Here is a 14395-nt window from a genome sequence, read left to right as displayed (position 1 = left end):
GGTTTGGTTACCTTCTGAGGGCAACCTGATAAGTAAAAGAGGTCTTGAGATGATTAATTAGAGACAGAAGCCATACAGACATTTGAAACACTTTTTTTCTTTTTTGTTTTGAAAAATACTGGAGACATTTTGAGTGCTTGGGCCTAAAAATAATTATTCAGTGGAACTGTTATCCAACTACTAAAATAAAATGGCTTTTTGAATGGTTAGCACTTGGTCTCAACCAGACACTGATATTTTTGTAAGGGATAAATGTAGCATATGTGAAAATACACAGAGTCCTCTGGCAAAGGTCAACAATTTAGGACCAGAAGGTTTCTGCTTTCAGCGTCAAACAAATATTGAAATGGTTGGGACAGTGTGTAAAATTTAATTTTTTCACATTTTATTCAGTGTAGCAAATTGAAAACAAGACATCTTAAAAAAAATACACATGTAGTTGGACTTTTCTACAAGGAAGCTGTTCTGTTTGAATAGGTACAGTACAGAGTTTAACATTATTTTGCTGAAATATGCAAGGCCTTCCCTGAAGAAGACTGCGTATGTTGCTCTAAAATATCTTTCAGAATTGATGGTGCCTTTCCAGATGTGCAAGCTGCCAGTTCCACAAACACCCCCATACTGTCAGAGATGCAGGCTTTAGGATACAGAGCTGATAAGAAGCCGAATGTTTCCTCTGCTCTTTAGTCCAGAGGACATGGTATCCATGTTTTCCAAAAAGAATTTCAAGTTTTGATTTGTCAAAACCCTTGACCATCGTCTATTTTCACTTCTGAAAAACAGTCTCTCTATATTTTATACTCAGTCATGTTACTGACCCATTGCCAGTTAACCTAATTAGTTGCCAAATGTTCCTCCAGCAGCTTCTTTTTACCACCACTTATTTTTCCTGTCTTTTGTGGCCCCCATTGCAACTTTTTTGAGATGTGTTGCAGTCATTAAATTTGTTTTCATGAAACAGAAAAATGTCTCAATATAAACATTTGAGACATTTATCCTATGTTCTATTGTGAATATTGGTTCCTGAGATTTGCAAATCATTACATTTTACAAAGACTCCTCACATGGACCTTCTATGACTCTGTGGTGGCCTCAGCTATCTTTTACGGTTTGGTCTGCTGGGGTGGCAGCATCTCTGCTGGGGACAGGAAGAGACTGAACAGGCTGATCAGAAGGGCCAGCTCTGTTCTAGGATGCCCTCTGGACCCAGTGGAGGTGGTGAGTGACAGGAGAATGGTGGCTAAGCTGTCATCCCTGTTGGACAACATCTCCCACCCCATGCAGGAAACTCTGACAGCACTGAGCAGCTCCTTCAGTGGCTGCAGCACCCACGGTGTGGGATGGAGAGATTTCGCAGGTCTTTCCTCCCCACTGCTGTCAGACTGTACAACAAAGACTCCAACTGATCAAACACACACATCCACACAGGTGCAATAACACTAAGTGCAATACTCTTTTCTAACATGGTTGTATTTTTACTCAGTTGTATATAGAATTTGTATTCTATTTTTATCCTATTGTGTATTTTATTCTATTTTATTCTACTGTATATAGTATTTTATTTTATTCTATTCTGTACAGTTGTGTACTGTATTTATTCTTATTATATTCTAATTTTTGCTACATAACTTTTGCACTGTCCACTTCCTGCTGTGACACAACAAATTTCCCACGTGTGGGACTAATAAAGGTTATCTTATCTTATCTTATCTTACATTTTGGGAACTGGTGTTGTTGGACTATTGACATGTTTTGTGAGGTTTTGGTTTAATTGAAAAAAAAAAAAAAGCATGGAGAGTAAAAGGGGGATTTATTGAAATGCATTCTTGAAAGTATTAGCTATTAAAATTGACCAGAGTAAAAACCTAGTATGGTATTTGTAAAAAAAAAAAAAAAAAAAAAAAGGAAGAAGAAGAAGAAAGAAATAAAATTAATCCAATAGAATATAAAGTACAATCTCACCTTTAAAATATAGTTGCATTAATATTTATCATACTTTATGAGTTCTTTATCATTTCATTAAGTATAGTTCTTGAAAGGTCCTTTCCTCCACTGGTTTTATCTTGAGAGTAAAACTTAAGACACATCATCACGGCCATGCCTCCATGCTGTCAGACACAGTTGGAAACAGAGGAAGAGGGAGGTAATGTCGGATTTCAGAAGCCTTCCCCGACAGTAATATATATATCACCTTGCATGTCAGTGGACACCGTGTGACCTGAGACATTCCAGCTGAGGATATAGACGGGGTAATGTAGATACCTCTTCGTTACATTATATGGCTGGGGAATGCAATTGCCAATATTCGCCTCTGGAAACCAACTCAGCTGGCTTTTGGCTTTTATCACAAGGGCAGGTTGAGTTCAGATGGTGATAGAGAGTGTGCTGTATACTCAGAGACAGTAAATACATTTCATTTAACCACCATTAACCCTCTCAGGCTCAAATTAAACTTTTTGTTGCTAATGCACAACCAAGTCCTGCAGTGGTACTTCTGAGTAAAAAAAACTCATAAAATATGTATGTGGGGTAATCAGGTTGTTAGTTTTTAACTTGCAAATCGGCAATGCCTGCCTTGAGAGGGTTAATCAAACACCAAATCCTCAAGTTGCTAACATAATCAGAAGAGCAATGAGATCTTGAGGGGGAAAAATGTCACATCAAACAAGCATGACAGCAGCTTGGAGTTCAAAGACAAATCTTGTGGTCACACAGCAGACATCTCAGTCCCTTCAATGCACATAATTGAGTGCTGTGTAATTATAAATGACAGCACCACAGAGCAAACAAGGACCTTTATTCACACATCCTTTGGCATTTGCCATCCTCCTGTTCCCTTTTTTTCTCACGGGGTCAACTTACAACACTGTAGTTTGCTCTCACATTGTCATCCACCAATTACCCATATATTTCATACTCTCACAGGAAGCCACACTAACAGAAACTGCACCTGTTGCTTCTCCCTGTGGTGTTACTGTATGCTACTACCATAGGCATAGATTTCAGGGGGGATGCAAGGTATAGAAATGTTTAAGAAGCACTACAAAGGGGAAAAAGTGCAACAGCATTACTCAGAGATAAATGCCTCCTATATAGTTCAGTCTTTATTCTTCAGTAATGGGTCTAAGCATGCTACACCCTCAACCTCTAGGTGACTTCTTTCAATCACAGGTTGCTTACTGGAAGCCAGCCTGTTTCCAAACAATCACAACCCGACTTGGACTAAATGCAATCACTCTGGGCAGATTGGCAAATAACTGCCATCTAATTTGTAAAGACAGCTTGCCAACATATAGCTCAATGAATCTTAGTCAGTCTGTGCCAATGAGCACAACTTGTCTGCACTGCATCTCTTTGCAATAGTAGACTTAACTGATTGCCACCTGGTTAATGCACTGGCTACATAGACGAGAGTGGTATCAAATCTGGTCCCTGTCTACAAAGTAACTCTTTCAGATGAAATTAGATCACAAGTTCAATGCACATGGTCACAGTACTTTTAGCCATGCTAAGGTCTACAGTCTATTTTCCCTTGTGTGACTGTAGCATTAAATAAGTTTATATTTGTAATCATCAACCGGTACCAAGATTTTTACTTTTCCTTTACAAGAAGTTATCCCCCCCCCCCCCCCCCCCCCCCCCCCCCAAATAATCAGACCCAACCAATATAACCCCCCAATAAAGTTATGAATTATCTTGCATAAATAGGCTGTTCATTTTCTTTACTCATTTTGGTTATTACCAGCAAAATAGTTGCATATTTAATCATCTGGGAATTTACCCAGATTCATTTATTTATTTAGACAGAGATCTTGAATAGCTATAGATTTTTAATCCAGACTTTCATTAAAGAAAACTGCCTAATAATGTGCTTCTGGCTGACTACAGCGACTGCTTACATAAATGTTTGAGCTCCTGGAGGGTGACGACTTCAAAACATCATGATACTAATAGAATATGAGATTTCAAGTGGGGAAAGTCAGCCTTAGTGCTAACGCAGATGTCACGGTCTGGAGTCTGTGGATTCCGTGTTTATGTTTTAAGTTGATTAATATTCTGTGGTTTTGTTTATTTTGGGTTGTTTGTGATTATTCCCAGTGTCTAGTGTTCTCTGTGCTCTTGTCTAATTACCCCAGCTGTTTCTCCCTCCTTTTTCTCATTCCCTGATTGTTTCTGTGTGTATATAAGCCCTGTGTTTTTACCTGCTTTTTGCTGGTTTGTTTGTGTTTTGCCCTGTCTCCATGTGTTGCCATTTAAAGGGTTCACGTTTGCTTTTGTTAGTTTTTTCCAGTTTAGGTTCTGCACTTGCCATCATCACTGCTATTTGTACCGTCACTGTCAAAATAATGCTCACTCACATCAGAGGCTGTGCCTGCATCTTGGGTCCTAATTTCCACACTCCACACAGCCTGCCATCGCAGCTGTGACAACAGGAGATCACCACTGAAGCAAGCTTGTTTTAAAAAGAGTTACAGTTATTTCCATCATTACGGATGATTCGTTTGTGTATTTTATTTTTGTATGTATTAATTTATTTATTTTTGTCATGCAGGATTACTCAAAATCTTATTGATGGCACTGCATGATTCTATCTGATTGTGGATATAGAAACTTTCTGATGGATTTATTTTTTTTTATCATAAGGTGATAAGGCAAATTTAGACATTTCATATCACCTCACCTTACAACAACACATGAAAATGAAATAAGAAAAACTGTGAGACATCATTTTGACGCCACCAAGGAAATATCACAAACAAATCCAGAGATAGAGGCGCAATTCATGCATTGTGAAGAGGGAATTCTCAGCATTGGTGGTCGTATGAAAGCTCTCTTCCTGTAAAATTGTCCTCTGGTCTGATACAACTTTCTAAACAGATTTCTGTGGTCTCAAACTGACCCATTTGGCCTTTGCACTCAGTGAGCGGAAATCTGAGTAGATTACATGTGGAAGTGATATGGAGAATATTCCATCCAGCTTGTGTGGGACGAGGGGGAGCTATTATCATAACCATAACACCAACAGAGACCTTAAAAAACAGACATCTATATGAGGGGCTGCCAATGTTTGAACCATCTCACTAAATAATATTTCAAAGACAAACAATATTTTAAAGACAAATACACAGCATCAGGTAGCTGAATAAATTAGATCATGTTTTTTAGAAAAAATCTTTACTTATCTTTAACCTTACTTCACCTTTTGAATACTGTGGAAAATACAGAGCCCCGGCCAGGGAGTCACATGGTCTTACTTGGTGAAAGTAACTCAAAACCGACACCTTCTGCATCCAAGAACATCTGATACAAGACACACAAACACACTCCTGGAGAAGAAGCCAACAGATCTCTCCATAAAATTTCCATTTTGTGCATATGAAAAAACACACATATGTATTTACACCAGATATGTCAGGTCACAAGTAAGAAGGTTAGGGAAGAATGCAGAACAGAAACTACAACTTTGTATTTTTAAATTTAAATATGAACTAAAATTGTGAAAAAAAATTTTAAAAATGTTTAAAAATGCCCCCTGAGGTCCCAACCCATGTTGGAAGTTGCACTGATCCTACTGCTTGGCCTCCACTGCGTAAGTCCAGCTGTTACATAAGATCTGCAGGTGCATTGTTGGCAGCCTCTAACAGGAACACCAGCCTCCGGGTTTTTGACGCCGCTTTGCCTGCATGGAGCCAGGCTGTATGCATAGTCCTGCACCTCTGATTTTGGCAGCATGGATTAATGGAAACGGCTGGGTAGGAGCATCCACAGCATCACAGGATCTTGCCCATCTGCTATGAAGACATGAGCTAAAAATACAACCCTGTCTCTGCAAGAGGAAGCGTAGTGGGGGTTTTGAGAAGGTTGCAGTGTCCACACTGGACATTACAGCTACGTGCCACATGGGAAATATTCACCTCACAGGTGTAGAAACGGCCCTGTTGTGATGTTCACATATGCTTTCCCTGCGTTACTATTGCATAACATTGCAATGAAATAATTTGTCACAGCTTATGTATGCACATAAACAACCACATGCTTCCTCATAAACATATTTAATAAGCTTTTGTGAAGCCATAAATCTGTCTAGCTCAATTACAGTGTATTTCTGGAACAAATCCAAAGCCTCTCTTATCAAAAAGCTTTTCATTTATTTTTATTTTTTTGATTTGCGCGGAAGTACGCAGTACCCAGCCAAAGAAAACTGTGAAGGTTTCACCCCAGTCCAAATAAGAAGAGCATAAAATCAAGTGATTCTAAAGAATAGCTTAACTGCCTTCATCTTAAAATCTGGAAGATACCAAACTTGTCCGTTTAATTTCAAGTAAGGGAGCAAATATAGCAAACTCACAACCAATGAAGACACCAAACAGCGCCAAATAATCATCAAACCCCTCCCGAAACTGCAGCCAGACAGGCAACTTTTTCCGAGTCTTAACTTAATGCAGGAGCCACCTCCAGGCTCATGGAAGGCAACAGAATACAGGTGGTGCGTTACCTTGCACGGGAACAGAAATATTTCCACAGAATCCAAGAAAATAGAAAAATAAAACAGTGTCTTCTTTCAAGTCTTACACTGAGAACGCAATTCTTCTCCTTCCAGCGCGGGGCTGCAGGGCAGCTGTTGCTGGCGCAGTGTGGCGTCCTGCAGTGAAACCGGAGGAGTCGCTGCAGGTAAAATCAGACCTTTGACACTTCGGTACCGGAATCGCGTCCCGTTCCCACACCGCTGGTCGCTCCTGAGCGCATTTCCGAGAGTGAGACTCGATTACTATTATTTTGTGGCAGAGAGAAGAAAAGAACCGCGGCAGCGCTGATGAACGGAGCGCACGACGATGTCTTCTCCCCAGCACGGACCCATGAGCGCACGATTCCTCTCACCTAAAAGTTTTGGAGCATAATCTGTTGAGCATTATAAAAATAAGGAATTGAGAGCTGAAGTAGTTTTGGGTTTTGCCAGAATGTGAAAAATCTGCACATTAAGACTTTCTGGTGACATAATACGTTTGCATCAGCACTTGGGAGAGTGCTGATATAAACACAGAGGAGTTAAACATAGCCTGAAAACAGGACTGCAGGTGTTTGGTTGAATTAAAAGAAAAGAAAAGAAAAGAAAAGAAAAGAAAAGAAAAGAAAAGAAAAAAACCTTAAAATCTCAGCTCTGTTCACCAATAAAATATTTAAATCAGAGGTGTTAAACTTATTGTATTTGAGTATTCTTGTGTGTTTGTAATCCATTTATCTGATTTCAGAAATAAACTTGAGCATATTTTGCAGGTTAGTACACGAGAAAAACAAATGTACAGTTTGAAAATCTGGATTAATTTTTTTTCCAGATGTTTATGAGCCTAAATAATAAACATCTATATTAAGACTTTCTCTTACAATAACTGTTTCCACTGTGAGCTATTATGTCAGCTGTGCGGCTGATACCATCCTTACAGACTGGAGCCAATAGAAATATATTGCATGAATAAGTGGGATGTGAGGATAATGGATGAAACTCCTGTGTGAACTCACTTATAGTGGGACACCTTCCCCTTGTTATCAGGCCATTCTGATGTCAACAGTTCGGTATTTAACAATGTGCATCAGTTTTGACCACTTTTGATAATTTACTGCAATTACAAAGAAGCACGAGGGTTATAAATCAAACTGCTGCTCTGAGTAAATTGGCAGTTTGGTTTACCATTCTGTATGTCCAGCTTCTCTCCAAAACACACTTTTTAAAGACATTCAGTTGAATGGACCCACTCGATGGCCCCAATTTAATGTTTGAAAGAATATTTGAACGAATAAAACATACTTATAGATTTAAGGTTCCCACCTAAGTATCTAAAACACATGTCCTTTGCACCCCAATAAAAAACATGAAAGAAGCAAAGGACTTACTATGGACTACCACCAATTTTAGTGTTTTTCTTTTTTTTTTAAAAAAGAAATCAAAACATGTATTATGCTGATGTTAAAAATCTATGTGTATTTTAAAAATCTATGTATGAAAAGTATCAAATATTTAGTAAATGTGCTTCCCCCACATCTATGACTCAAATTAAACCTGCATCCACAGTTTAATGACAATAATATTAATACGAGGATGTCACCTCTTATCAAATTTATGGAGGGTCACATTATACAAACAACACACTTGGTTTAAAAATCATCCGCATATGCAGTCAGAGGGCCTGATTGTGAAAGTCCCTCATGTCGATGTGAAGGCTATATTTGGCTGAAAGGTGTGTAGTATGATTATACAAGGAAAATGATACCTGCGATTACAAATGTTAACTGGGTGTCATTGGTTTCTTGGAAATGGAGCCTGCTACAAATTTCCCACCTTCTCCTCTCCCTCAGGCCAGCTTACTGTCTCAGTTTCAGAACACAGTGAGCAGCATATAAAATAAAATAATCCTAAATGATTAAATAGATCTGGCTTAAAAGTTTGATCAGTGATTCAGGTTGTATTTTGTTTGTCAATTATACAACTTAAGGCCTTGAATCCTTGACTACTAATAAATGAAAAAATGAAGAAGTACACATTTTAAAAAAGAATAATTACCATGAATATTTCACAGTATTATTTTTGGTTTGTGGTGAAATGAGCAGGATACTTTATGACCCAGATAACAACACCTCATATTCCAAATGTGACAAAACATCTCATATCTCATGTCTGGCCAGCATGACTTGGACTTGAGGTTGAATGGAGACAGTCCAGCAATTTTATGGCATGTTCATTAAAACTGAGTCTAAAGGGGACACTTTCCAGAGTGAACAGCCAGGTGGCCCTGCGTCATGTCCTGTTGGGAGTTTTATGTTTTGTACTCATTTTTCCCCTTTCCATTTAAGTTTTACTTCCACTCACTAGTAAGGTTTAGTCTATAACAACTACCTGGCTAAGTTTAGATGATAAAACGGTTTTGTCTGGGTTACATACTAAACATAACTTAGTATTAATTGACACCTTGGGTATGAGATTGGTAGATCCAGTTAATGATGGAGTCATCTTCAAGCAGCATTGCACCCCCTGTGTGTGCTGCAAAATTACCATCTATTTCCCCCCCATGCAATAAAAGATCCTAAAAATTAGAGTGAACTGAACTTTCTCAAACACTGAGCAACAGTTGACTTCAAATTGTGGTGGTTTGGATTTATAATATCTCCTTTGATTTTCTTAATACTTTCCTCCTGACAACCACTGCATGGTACCAAAAACCCACTATAGTGGGTTTCCTATAGGAAAAGCTAACATTTTTAACAATGAAACTGAAATACACAAACCCATTTTGCAAAATAAAACCAAAACAAACAGAAGGGAAATATAAAGGACAGAAATCCTTTATATTCTATACAAATTAAAACCATGGCCGTTTGACTGAGAAGCATAACTGAACATGATTTCTATCGCTGCAACCATTCAGTTCACATACAGATCCAACCTTTCTGCTGTGAGGTAACACTGCCCCCGTGTGTTACTTTACAAACACTTTACTTGGAACCCTGAAATTTAGTATTTTAATTGTGTTTAGTTTGGAAGTGACCAAATCAGCAATAACAGGAGCAATAAGAAAAGTAATGCAGAAACAAAACAAAAAAAAAATCACAAAAACACAACCATTATTCTTTTAGGATAAACCTAAACTCTATAAACTAAGGAAGCAAAAAAAAACAAAACAAAAGCCCACATACCACAACAGCTATAGTTTCATTTCTCTGCAGATTTCATTTCTCGAAACTCACAAAGTGGCTTTGCTGCCTTGCACAGCTGTGCGTTGCAGACAAAAGCGTTTTATTATGGTTGTAAAATGGGAAGTGTCTTTATTTAAATAATTATTAAAGGCAAAGCTGTTTGTACCAAAATAGGAACCAGCAGGGTTATTCCATGAAACATTATGATCAGAGTCACTAAAACAAGAATGCTTTTAAATAAAGCATTCACTAAATTAAACTCCTGGAAACCTTTACATATATAGCATTATATGTTTAAAAAAAAAAGCCTCTCATGTTCAGTCCTCTGCACTGGGTCTGGTGTTCAGAGGGAGCTCTTCAGCCAAGAGAGAGAGGTCTGACTTCTCTCTTCTTGCAATGTTACTTAATGTTACTGGTCTGAGAAGCCATTTGAATTATCATAAAGGTACCTGAGTCACATTCTTAGATCACCATACAGAATTCAAAATGTTTGTCTGTATTTTGTCTGAGTGAAATGCATAGATAAATGCAATTGCATTTATCTATGCATTGCAACTGCAACTGCAACTCAAATTTCAATGTCTGAAATGTGCAGATATACATCTAAGTAGCTAAGTTTTAGTTTGCTGCACATTATCAGAAATATAATGTACTTATTAAACGCTCGTTAATGTCACAGTTATATATAATGTTTTCAGGACATTTCATGTTTCTTGATGTATATGGCTTCATCTTGATATTTACATTTTTTTTCTTTTGAATTATGTTTTTATTATTTTTACTATTATTTTGTAGAATTGTTATTTATGAATAATTGAGTTTAGTCACCAAAGTGTTTTCTAATTGCAAATTACAGGATTACAGTGAACAGTGACAGGAAAGTCATAACTCTTTAATATATTTTAGTTTAATCATTTAAGGATCTGAAACATGTAAATGTGGCAAATGTACAAGAAAAGAAAAGAAAAGAAAAGAAGGCAGGCAAATACTTTTTCACACAACTCTGTTTCTCTATTTTTGTACCTATCCTTATGTATTATACATTTTCTTTATGAAGTAAAACTGTAGCTGCAGATATTTACTTAATTCTTTTACAGCAAATAAAAGAAACGATGAAAGAAACAGAGTATTGATATCGATTGTATTGATGCCAGTTCTGGTATTGTTATCAGATCCATACTCGTGTAAGATCGATACTCAGTTTCTGAGGTCAGCCCACTGAACTGTATTAAATAAATTATTTTTAGAAAATTAAAAAGAAAAGAAAAAAACACCTCAAACAAGCACTATGAAAAATGTCTAAAGCATTTTGTGTTGACTGTCACATACATATTTTTATTTATAGCCTATAACACATTTAAACTACAGAAGTTGGCTCGTGGTACCTTAGAGACAGGTACATTTACAGATTTCCTACAATTCCAGATACACGTTTCGTGACGTGGTTTGTTGTGTAAACTATTTATTATTAAGTAAAAAATCACAGTCATTTAGCGGCTGTTAAAATGTGTTAAATTTTCAAATGTATGATGATTAACTCATAAATCATAACACACTGTTCTCCACTGCATAAGCTGCAGTTATAGGTACTGGGAGAATACACTTGTGGTGTATAGAACAGTAGCAGTCAGAAGTTGGCTAATTCAAAACACTGAGGGGGAGATTAATAATGTGACACCGTTACCATGGAGCCCTAACCACTACACACGGACTTTCAGGAAGAAATAGGTTTGTTTGTCTTCCTGTCGTTTTTTAGTTACTGTGTGAAACTAACATTTATAAAACAGAAGAGAAAAACGCTTAGTCTAACCGCTAACAGAAAAAAAACAAAACAAAAACGACCGAAATGTTTTATTTGCTGCGAAACTTCCTGTTCCGACGCTACTTGCTGTTTATTAAAAGTGATACATGCGTTTATCACTTTAGTTGTTAATATAATGATGTTTTTCGCTATTCAGACAGGAAAACATACGGATGGACTCGGAGTATTTAAAAAGAAACCTGGGTCAGTGCCTGGCGGACGGGCTGGCTGAAGTGGCCGAGCAGCGACCTGCGAACCCGATCCTGTATCTGGCTCACTGGCTTTACAAGTACAGCTCAAACCGTGAATACCAAACAGAGGTGAGCTCTTCTTTTATTCATTACTGCACCTGTTACAGTTTACAAGTCATGCTATTTTATGACAACACAGTCAGAAAAAATACCTGAATCAAAAGATGAGTAAATCGGGGCATTAATAGGGGGGAAAGCCAGACAGATCTAATTTTTGCATATATTTCTGGTTATTTGTTATAAGTTTTGGAGACTCAAGATTATTGTCAATGCCACTAAGAAACAATTAAAAAAATTGAGAATCGGCATCGTGGAAGAAAAAAATTCCCTGATAATAGTCGCTGTTTTGTTGTCCTGTCAGTAGGGGGTAGCATGCACAACTTATTGTCTAATATGAGGCGCAGCCTTTGTCACAGTGCAGCGAACGTAAATGACAACCTTGTAAGTTTGGGAATTAAATTGTAGTTTTAGTGTTGTTAACGCCAAAGGTCTAGCGTAGACCTCTGCAGTTACTAACCCATAGTGTTGGTGACTCTTGCTCTGTGGCTGAGCTGCTGTGGTTCTGTCCATATCGTGTTTAGGAGACCAGCCATGTGCTGCATAATAACAGGTGCAACACCATTAACTTACAAAATATAATGCTTGGTGTGATCATCAGAAGCAATACTATTTTGAAATAAAAGTACTGAGTTAATGCAGTTCTGATGTCTGTTTTGAAATGGATGTTTGGCTTGGTGACATCTCCACAATTTTTAAAACTAGAAATTTAAAACTGGGGTGGGGGTTCTTTTCTCTTTTTTTGTACTTTGTAACTTAAATTTGACCTTTATAATCTGAAAACTGTCCAACTTTGAAGCCCTCAAAGTATTTTGAGTCAATTTTATTCCCACTCCAGGTGTCACAATTTAAAGCCAAATATGTCTTTGTGTTATGTAACTAACATAAATAAGCATTAGTGTCATTTGTTTAAGAAGCTACAAGTGCTCAAATCTAAATTATTTTCAGTGGAGTAAACACTTGGGGTATTTTACAGTGTCGCACTATTAGCATTCATCAGCCTTATGTGGCAGTATACAGTATTAAACAGAATCCAAATAGTTAAATTAGCACCATAATAACTACAAAAGTGCTGTAGTAAACAACAGCTGACAGTGAAACAGATGATTAGCTCTTGGAAGCTTCCACTGGCTGTTAAAGTGTGAGCAGTGAAACTATTTCTGCTCACACTACTAGTGCCTTAAAGCCTCTGTCCTTACATAGGTTTTAAGGGCTGATATAAAGGATAAAAGAGGTTTAGACAGTCTAAGCTTATCAAGCTGAAAAATTAAAAGCCAAAGTAACAAAAACCCAGTCACCTTTTTACCTTGACTCAGAAAGTATCAACAGATCCCTGCATGCCTATAGAGATCTACAGCCACTTTAGGATTACAAGGATTAAAAGGTCTAGGTGAAAGCTTTTGTAAGCTATGTAAGCATAGTTAGAAGCGTCTTTGTTGTAACCACAATTTTATTTGTAGAAAAAGGCCAAACTGGCACTCCTGGAGAAAGAGCAGGCAAAAGCCAGAGAGGAGGAGTTACACCAGGCGAAGCTAAGGGAGGAGGAGCGAAAGGTCAGTGAGACCTGGGAGGAGTCGCAAACTACTTGTAAAACACAAAACTTTTAATCTAACCAAACATTTGTTTGTGTTTCTTACATCAAATTTTAAAAAATTAGTATGTATTGAGATGTTTTCTTATTTCTCCTGTTATCCTTTAAAATGACCAGTTGCTTATTTTCGTTTCAATCCTCTCCACTTGCTTCCAATTACTCCAAAATACTTTTAAGCAAATCGTTTAAAAGCATATAACATAAACACATCGACAGCTCTCTGAGAACAAGCCCACAGATTCTGAAGCACCCACCGCAGCCGCAACAGGAGCCGTTGAGGACAGCAAACCCGTACAAAATGAGAAATCAAACACACCGAATCTGGAAAACCAGCAAGGCGCAGAAGATCGCCAAACTGAAGTGCAGGAAAATGTCACTGAAAAGGAGGTGATAAGAATTTATGAGTCCCTCTGGAGGTGGTGGCAATCTCTGTGATATTTTCTGATTGTCCCTTTCATTTCTGTGGTTTTTGGTTTTGAGCCTTTAGTGCTTCTGGGTTGTTTTTTTTCTTTGGTGATGGGTCAGTCTACCAAGCTCACTCTAAAACTTCATGACTTGCATCATATGGTTTTTGAAAGAAACTACAAATCACTGACTATAAATGGTTTGAGATCTACCAGGTGGACATCACAGATAAAGCAGCAACCAGTCCAGAGCCACCTGAAGGAAAACCTGCAGAGGCCGGTCATTCTTACCTATCTGAGGGGCAGGGCACAGAGGTCAAAGAGCAGTTTGAAGAGAAGCCTGATGAAAAAACTGAAGTGGAGACAAGGATGGAGCAAATAGAAGAAAACACAGAAATAGAGCCAAGTACGAATAGTGTTGAGGAAAAAACTGTCGAGGAGGAGGAGGAAGGAATTACCAGCCAAAAGGAAGAGAAGGAAGGTGACCAAGATGAGGATAAGGTCAGGAGAAATTTTGTCATATTTGCCTGGATAATGTAAGAAATATCATTAAACAGGGGTCAAACACTGTTCAAAACAGGGGTCAAGGTCTGTTCAAAAGCTG

General features: G+C 37.8%; 2 protein-coding genes across 3 annotated transcripts in view; one reads left to right on the top strand and one right to left on the bottom strand.

The window, feature by feature from the left end:
- The window catches only part of LOC120738115 (sodium channel protein type 4 subunit alpha A-like), a 31445-nt gene extending 24498 nt beyond the window's left edge, over nt 1-6947 (bottom strand). The window contains exon 1 of the mRNA XM_040039177.1: nt 6497-6947. The gene's annotated coding sequence lies outside the window, so the exon portion shown is untranslated. The remainder of the gene's footprint in view (nt 1-6496) is intronic.
- Nucleotides 6948-11249: 4302 nt separating this feature from the next.
- Nucleotides 11250-14356, top strand: dydc2 (DPY30 domain containing 2). 2 transcript variants are annotated; one of them, XM_040039175.1, is made up of 5 exons: nt 11250-11415; nt 11646-11808; nt 13257-13349; nt 13604-13774; nt 14008-14356. In XM_040039175.1, the coding sequence occupies exons 2-5, from the start codon at nt 11662-11664 to the stop codon at nt 14329-14331; spliced, it is 735 nt and encodes a 244-aa protein (XP_039895109.1). In that variant the 5' UTR covers nt 11250-11415; nt 11646-11661; the 3' UTR covers nt 14332-14356. The 2 variants fall into 2 exon arrangements, with proteins under 2 accessions (XP_039895109.1, XP_039895110.1); XM_040039176.1 differs by lacking the exon at nt 13604-13774 and having other exon boundaries at nt 11253-11415.
- Nucleotides 14357-14395: the final 39 nt, after the last annotated feature.

The sequence above is a fragment of the Simochromis diagramma genome, unplaced genomic scaffold, assembly GCF_900408965.1.
Source record: "Simochromis diagramma unplaced genomic scaffold, fSimDia1.1 OVJJ01000402.1, whole genome shotgun sequence".
NCBI classification, from domain to species: domain Eukaryota; kingdom Metazoa; phylum Chordata; class Actinopteri; order Cichliformes; family Cichlidae; genus Simochromis; species Simochromis diagramma.
Note: the sequence above shows the minus strand (reverse complement) of the source record. Positions and strands in the feature narration are given on the sequence as shown.

What these genes read in the sequence shown, in the direction of transcription:
- dydc2 (XM_040039175.1), top strand. Translation starts at nt 11,662, where the DNA reads ATGGACTCGGAGTATTTAAAAAGAAACCTGGGTCAGTGCCTGGCGGAC. An exon ending in TAAGGGAGGAGGAGCGAAAG is followed by an intron (nt 13,350 to 13,603) that starts GTCAGTGAGACC and finishes ACACATCGACAG; the next exon opens with CTCTCTGAGAACAAGCCCAC. An exon ending in AAAATGTCACTGAAAAGGAG is followed by an intron (nt 13,775 to 14,007) that starts GTGATAAGAATT and finishes GAGATCTACCAG; the next exon opens with GTGGACATCACAGATAAAGC.